Genomic DNA, 7,972 nt, shown 5'->3' on the forward strand with positions numbered 1-7,972 from the left:
AAAAAGAAAATATTACTATTAGCCTAATTAGTTTGCTATTTTAATAATCAACATAATTACATGAATTAATTAATAACATTTTTTGTTAAAAATTAATTTTTTAGAGATCCTGAATAGAAGTTAAGTATGATTTATATTATCTGTTAGCATTAATTGAAAAAAAAAAAAGATCACTTCTTCAACAAAAAAAAGAAGAAATTTAAATTCCTACATGTACAAGATTTACTTAATTATAAACTTATAAAACTTATTATTATTATTATTTGCCTAATTATGAATCACATAATGTAAACAGTTACTAAACAAAGCATATACATTTATTTGCAAAAGAAAACAACTCACACAAATGATGAATATATAATTTCACCTTAAGTTAACAAATAAAAGGTAGCTAAACATATATGTAACTTATTTGAAATAATGTACCAGTTTAACTGAAAATAATAATAATAATAATAAAAGAAAAAACAGCTTTGTATTCCCACTTCTTGCAGAAAAAATTGGCATTATGCGAGTGTTGATAATTATGACGGTATAAATTAATATTCACTGATTGAGTACCAAAAAAGCGCTTAATTTAATTAATTGTAAAACAGGGCTGCGTATCTTGACAAAATCAATACAGCTTAAATCTCAATAACCCAATTACTCAAATCTTACGCCAATCACAGCAATCCACGTCACAAATCCTATTAACATTATCTAATTAATTAATTGCCAAAATTCTAACTTAGGTTGATGAAGCGCCACGTGTCAGCGCACGCGTAGGTCTTAGAAAAGCACTTATGACTCTCGTCAGCTCCTATATAAATAGGCAGCTCCGACTTACCTTGGTCTTCACTTAGCTGCCATCTACTTCTTCTTCATCATCAATACCTCCAAAACTCTGTCTTTGCTTTCGTTTTCTTTTCCAGATTCACTGCAAATACAAACTTATATTTACATATCACCAACCTTTCCAATTACCAGCTGTATACCTACGTACTATATATATATATATATAGATAGATAGATATAGTAAAAGAGTTGAATTATTACTTAGACAGCTTATAGTCTTAATTGTACACACCTCAGTCTGAGGCATCAAATGGGTAACGATCAAGAGTCGCACATGAGTTGCAATAATCATGGTGTTGTAATTCCTCCATCGAAGCCATTTTTGCAGTCAGTGAAATGCAGTGTGAAGGAGATGTTTTTCCCTGATGACCCTTTTAGGCAATTCAAGAACCAATCTACGCCAAACAAAATCCTTCGTGGGTTGCAGTATTTTGTACCTATCCTCGAATGGGCTCCTCGTTACACCTTCGACTTCTTCAAAGCTGATCTTGTTGCTGGCATCACCATCGCCAGTCTCGCTGTTCCTCAGGGCATAAGCTACGCAAGCTTAGCCAGCTTACCACCCATCATTGGCCTCTGTCAGTACCATTTTTTAGTATTCAGTTTCTTTTGTGTTGGAAATTTAGTCAAGTTATGTATGGGAGATTTATAATATTGCAGATTCAAGCTTTGTACCGCCGTTGGTGTATGCTATGATGGGGAGCTCAAAAGATTTGGCGGTGGGGACTGTAGCTGTGGCATCACTTCTCATATCATCCATGTTAGGGAAAGAGGTTAATCCAAAGGAGAACCCTAAGCTTTATATTCAGTTAGCTTTCACTGCTACTTTCTTTGCCGGAGTCTTTGAAGCTACTCTTGGCTTCCTAAGGTCTGTCCATTGCCTCATCACTTTCATTTACAATTTAATTTGTTTTCTTCTCAACATATTCCATGTACATGTACATATGAAGCATATATAAACATATATAAATAGATAGTTAAATTGCTGACGTTATATAAGTGTAGATATACGTTAGTTTCACGTGGTTGTTGCTTAATTGCAGGCTTGGTTTCATGGTGGAGTTTTTGTCTCACGCAACGATAGTGGGTTTTATGGGTGGAGCAGCAACTGTTGTGTGTCTTCAGCAATTAAAAGGGATTCTTGGTTTGGTTCATTTCACCCATGGCACTGATATTATGTCGGTGATGCTCTCTGTTTTTGGGCAGATTCACCAGGTTGGTTTATACATATAATTCAATTATTATCAATTAATTTTGTAGGATCGTATAATTACACACACACACACACACATATATATATATAATTAAATGGATGGGTGAGTGTGATTGCAGTGGAGATGGGAGAGTGGGGTGCTGGGTTGCTGTTTCCTCTTGTTCCTTCTCTTCACTAGATACTTAGTAAGTGTGAACCCATCTCATTCTTTTTCTCAATATTTGTAAACTAATATGTTTTTTTATTTGTTTTAAAGATAAATTTCATTTATGGATCAACTAAATAGGTAATTTATTTATTTAATTAATTTTAATTCATTTACTTATACATTTTATTAACTAAATATATTCGCAGATTAATAATAATACAACACTTTAACAATAACAAACAAAGCACAGTAGCTTTTTACGATAAATATTCACTGATTTATTTAATTTTCAGTCATGATGTTTGTGTTAGTGAGTGATACAAACCCAACTTGAAATAATTTTAGGTGAGCCCACCAATACATACACGCACAATTCTATCTAAAAATTTGATCAAATAATCTTCCCAATAATCTAAAATTAATTATAAGATATAGTTTCTTATCAAATACATATCATAAAATTAATTTTTAAAAAAAATGTATTCGTAACTATTGAAATATATTTCTATAACTTGGGTACCTTTTTAAATAATTAATTAAATTTATTACCACAAAAAGTTAAGCAGATATAATACTGTCTATTTAATTATTTAAACTCTAATGAAGTAATCTATATATTATGGAGGGTGGTTGCCAACTTAGCACTTTACAACCAGCGGTTTAATTAGCAGTCGGAGTAAGTTATTACGATATATTTATGTTTGTATCTATATATGTACATATATATATATGTATATATAAATATATAGGTTATTGCTGAGAAGGTTAAAAAGTACAAGATGGGAAAACAGATGTTCTTTGGGTGGCAAAAGATTTCCAATTGCGTATATATATACACATACTGTCAGTAACCTTTGTTTTCAAATTAATATTAATTACACGCATTAATCCACCTAATTTGCGTGGAGTGCAATTAATAATCAAGAAAATATTAATTTCGAACACCAACTCGTGTCATGGGAATTTCCAAAAGCAACAAAAAGAAAAGGAAGAATTATATGTTTAATAAAATAATTATAGATTTTTAACATTTTCGTTTCTTAATAAATTAAAGTATATATTCGTACGAACGTAGAAAAGTATACATATGATGGTTGTATGTCTGTATTAAACAGTATGGTATATCTTTCAGTGCAATAATTTAAAATATTTTAAAAACAATTCTAATTTACGAAAGAAGCATATTGAAAATATTGGGCATTGGTGTTTGGCGCAGAGCAAAAGAAAGAAGGCCTTTTTTTGGTTAAACGCAATGGCACCTCTTACTTCAGTGATCCTCGGAAGCATTCTTGTTTATTTTACCCATGCTGAGAAACACGGTGTTGAAGTTGTAAGTTTATATATATATATATTTATATAGTTTACCCAATCAATATAAATTGTAAAAGAAAAAAAAACTACATAATTTTGAAACTACGTGTAAAAGTTATTGTATATACATATAAATTATGATCATGCATGCGTGTTATTTCGGTGTAAGTAATTACTATTTATATATGCAGATTGGGTATTTGAAGAAAGGATTGAATCCGCTCTCAGTTTCAGAGTTAGCTTTTGGGTCACCTCATCTGGCCACAGCTATTAAGACGGGAATCATCACTGGCGTCATTGCTCTTGCTGTAATTATTTTTCTCATCATCTCTTTATAATTAATACATCACTCTCCACTAAAAACAAATTAATTATATTTGTACAGGAAGGAATTGCAGTTGGAAGAAGCTTTGCCATGTTCAAGAACTATCAAATTGATGGCAACAAAGAGATGATCGCATTTGGCATGATGAATATAGCTGCTTCTTGCACTTCTTGTTACCTCACAACAGGTATTCCTAACTCTATTAACTCGATAGAAATTATGAACATATATACTAATGAAATTAAATGATTTTGGCAGGTCCATTTTCGCGAACTGCAGTGAACTTCAATGCAGGATGCAAGAGTGCAGTGTCGAACATAGTGATGGCAACAGCAGTGATGATCACCTTGTTGTTTCTAACGCCATTGTTTCACTACACTCCTCTTGTTGTGCTCTCTTCTATTATAATTGCAGCCATGCTAGGCCTCATTGACTATCAAGCTGCTCTTCACCTCTGGAAAGTCGATAAGTGTGATTTTCTAGTCTGCATGACTGCTTACTTGGGTGTTGTATTTGCCAGCGTCGAGATTGGCCTCGTTGTTGCAGTAAGTCTCTAATATTAATATAAAACCCTTAATTTGGATTATGATGTTTAATCTGAAATTTATTTGATTGACTTCCAATTAATGCAGGTTGGGATTTCCTTGCTAAGAGTATTACTGTTTGTTGCAAGACCAAGAACCTTTGTTTTAGGCAAGATTCCCAACTCTGTAGCCTACAGGAGTATTGAGCAATACCCAGTTGCTGCCAAGACCCCCGGGCTTCTCATTCTTCATATAGATACACCCATTTACTTTGCCAATGCTTCCTACTTGAGAGAAAGGTAACTCAATTTCCCTTAAAAGCACTTTGTTCACATGCTTAAAGATATAAGTACATATATTTGATTACATACATAATTGGTTTCTGATCAGGATCTCAAGATGGATATATGAGGAGGAAGACAGTTTGAAATTATCAGGAGAAAGTAGCTTACACTATATCATAGTGGACATGAGTGGTTAGTGTTAAATCATAAAAAACATATCATGATCCACTAAACTATTTTATGCTCGTTAAATAAAAGTTTAATGGGTTTGAGTTTTGCAGCTATTGGTAGTATTGATACAAGTGGAATCAGCATGCTGGAAGAAGTACAGAGAAATATTAACAGAAAAGGTCTAAAGGTATTATAAAATTAAGTTTATTACTTCTGGCTTTATAAAAATCAGCTTATCAATTAATTAATATCCTGTACGCGCGTGTGTGTGTGTATATATATTCAGCTTGTATTAGTAAATCCAAGAAGTGAGGTGATTAAGAAGCTGGACAAGTCTAAATTCATCGAAAAAGTTGGCCAAGAATGGATCTTTCTCACCGTTGGAGAAGCTGTAACAGCATGCAATTTCATGCTACACACCTGCAAATCAGTTGATGAATTTCCCCCACAACAACATAATATTGTATAATTATCCATGTACCAGAGCCTGCTATGTATCCAATCTGAGTTTTAAGGAAAATGATAATCTGAAAACCTTTATAATATTATATATGAAAGTTATATGCAATTAATTATAATTCACTGAAAGACTGGTTTTGACAATTGGGATGAAAATTATACACTGCCGTCTATGTGTAAGCATTGGAAAAGTTTTAAAGAGACCAAAGAAATAAACTTAATAATAATTAAACACAATTCAAAGGTCATACTTTGACTAACTATTTTTATAATGAAATGTTATTTGATGATGTAAGTAGATAATTAATTTATAAATGAAAAAATTGGGCAATAAATTTTTTTATCCAAATTACAGAATACGAATGCGAAGAAAGTATACGCTCTAGAAAGATATAGGCTATTAATTAAACAGATTAGACTTTGAACAGTCAACTCAAACTGACGTAAAGTAATCAAAGATTCAAAACATTAATTCATCTTTCTGTATTTATATACATAAAATATATAGATATGTATTTGTAAGCTCTAAAAAAACGAAGAACAAGGGGTCTCCTTACCCTTTCACATTTGCAAGAAAATGAAACTGCTCAAGTTGCTCCTTCGGTTGCTTCTCCTTGTTCTGATCTTGTCACAAAGCAGCCACATGGCAAGGTAAAAACCACTCCCCTAACCATTGTGTACATAATCTGCACACACACACACACACACACACATATACTGTAACAAAAAGCTGATATAATAATGGAACCAAGCAGCGCGGGAAGGAATCCTCAGGGAAGAGATGGAAGTTATCCAAGGCTACCACCACCGACGCCCAAAAGAAAGGACCCATCAGAGATCAGCACACCTCCATGAACAGAGAGTTGATCAGGAGTGCTTTATTATTTCTAATTATTTTGCTCTAATATAATAAGTGCTTGTATTGTGGTTTCTTCTCTGTCTCTTTATTTTTCCAGATTCAAGACTCAAAATCTTTTCAAGTAAACAAATAAAGACATTAATCACATTTGTATTCTGTATTTTTCTCTCCAAATACTACTACCTACATGTTGGGCTTTTTCTGTTGCAGAAAATTTAAATTTTTATTAATTTTACTAATTCTAAAATTAATAATTTAAAATATTTTTAAATAGTTTATACATAAATTAAAACTTTTAAAATAATCTATTACAATTTAAAAGATAAATATAAATTAAATATCTTAAAAAATAAATTTTCACTAATTACAAAATTTTTAAAAAATAAACATGGATTAAATCTAATTAAAGATAAAAATTTATTTAAATTCAATTAATAAATAAAATTAAATATAATTTTTAAATTAATTTTCAACATTCTTCTTTAATATAGAAATTATAATTATTAAATTTGTTTTATTGGAGCACCTCTTTTCAATATGTCTTATTTAATTTTCATATTTTAATTTATTTTTTTTCAATTGTTGATGCTTTTTTTTATCAACATTTAATTATTGATGCATTTTTTTATTAATTTTTAATAATTTGATACGTTTTTCATCAAAATATTTAATAATTTAATACACTTCTTATCAAAATCTACAATTAATTTTCTTAGAGCACTTCTGTCCAAAATATCTTTAAGCACTTCTCTCCAAATCCCATTATTTTCAATGGCATCACACGAATCAAAGAATTGTAAATATGTTTGCATTTTCAATTGAAAATTAACACTTCATATGTATCTTTTGAGTTTTACTAAGTCAATACTTGAATTATTTTTAAATATGTGTCTCTTGATTTTTCCTAAATGGTTTATGCCTTAAACTTAATTATGGGTCATAAGTTAGATGGTTCAAGTATTTAAAATTTATAGTATTGTGTTAGTGCTTAGACATATCCATACACTTGAAAAATTATAGACACAAGACCACGACTTTAAAAATCGAATCTTTCTATTAGTTTATTCTTCTTTTTCCTTCTATTTCTAATAAAATATTTTCTAAAATTAATCCGTCTCTTAAAATTTTTTTTAACAAAATAATTTTAGAGTGTGATATCTTGGTTTTTTGATTCTCTAATATTTAGAGAAATAACTAGTAATAATCTATCTCATTTTAATTTCCTCATCTTATAAAATAAAACTATAAGAGTTAATGTATTCATGTGAAACATCATTGTAGATAAAAGTTTTATTTTATTTGAAAATGAAGCATCATTGACCTAAATGGAAAGGATGTTTTGGCAAAAACAAGGAAGAAGGATCAACAACCCCTTGCTCCAGTCCATTAAGGTTTGGATGGATCTATATTCTTAAAGGTGGCTGATGCTAGCAACGCAAAGTAAGTTTGGGAGATCGAATTGATAATGTGAAGAATATACGACTCTACATTTCTTCATATTAATTTAAAGTTTTGCGAATGAATAATATTAAAATTATTTGAGTTTTTTGCTCAAGAGTAAAGTCCGCAGTGGCCCAAATAAAAAGGTATGGTGAAATGATGAAAGATGTTCGTGTGGTGCAGAAAATTCTTGGATCTTTACTATCAAAATTTGATTATGTGGTTTGTGACAATGTACATGTTGTGATCAAGTTAACCAATTGAGAAATCAACATGGTATTAATCCAGTAAAGCTAGAATGAGCATAAAAAAAAAAAAACAGTACTTAAAAAGGAATGATATTTTTTAAGCATAAATTTCGCATGAATTTATTCTGATGTTTCTACATAGTCGAAGTCTTC

At 30.6% G+C, this 7,972-nt stretch overlaps 1 protein-coding gene and 1 long non-coding RNA gene across 2 annotated transcripts; both read left to right on the top strand.

The window, feature by feature from the left end:
* The first annotated feature begins 818 nt into the window (after positions 1-818).
* LOC110819955 (sulfate transporter 3.1-like) lies at positions 819-5,361 on the top strand. Its single transcript, XM_022049314.2, has 12 exons — positions 819-1,415; positions 1,498-1,705; positions 1,881-2,052; positions 2,170-2,235; positions 3,415-3,528; positions 3,701-3,817; positions 3,895-4,021; positions 4,093-4,379; positions 4,467-4,657; positions 4,749-4,834; positions 4,924-5,000; positions 5,100-5,361. The coding sequence occupies exons 1-12, from the start codon at positions 1,088-1,090 to the stop codon at positions 5,280-5,282; spliced, it is 1,956 nt and encodes a 651-aa protein (XP_021905006.2). The 5' UTR covers positions 819-1,087; the 3' UTR covers positions 5,283-5,361.
* A 301-nt stretch (positions 5,362-5,662) lies between these two features.
* On the top strand, positions 5,663-6,291 carry LOC148266624 (uncharacterized). Its single transcript, XR_015817475.1, has 2 exons — positions 5,663-5,923; positions 6,028-6,291. It is a non-coding gene; the product is annotated as an uncharacterized LOC148266624 (long non-coding RNA).
* Positions 6,292-7,972: the final 1,681 nt, after the last annotated feature.

Source organism: Carica papaya, chromosome 3 (assembly GCF_054855325.1).
Source record: "Carica papaya isolate Zhongbai chromosome 3, ASM5485532v1, whole genome shotgun sequence".
Lineage (NCBI taxonomy): Eukaryota > Viridiplantae > Streptophyta > Magnoliopsida > Brassicales > Caricaceae > Carica > Carica papaya.

Coding starts and splice junctions, on each gene's coding strand:
- LOC110819955 (XM_022049314.2), top strand. CDS start 1,088: ATGGGTAACGATCAAGAGTCGCACATGAGTTGCAATAATCATGGTGTT. Junction 4,380..4,466: donor AGATTGGCCTCGTTGTTGCA/GTAAGTCTCTAA, acceptor CAATTAATGCAG/GTTGGGATTTCCTTGCTAAG. Junction 4,658..4,748: donor GCTTCCTACTTGAGAGAAAG/GTAACTCAATTT, acceptor GTTTCTGATCAG/GATCTCAAGATGGATATATG.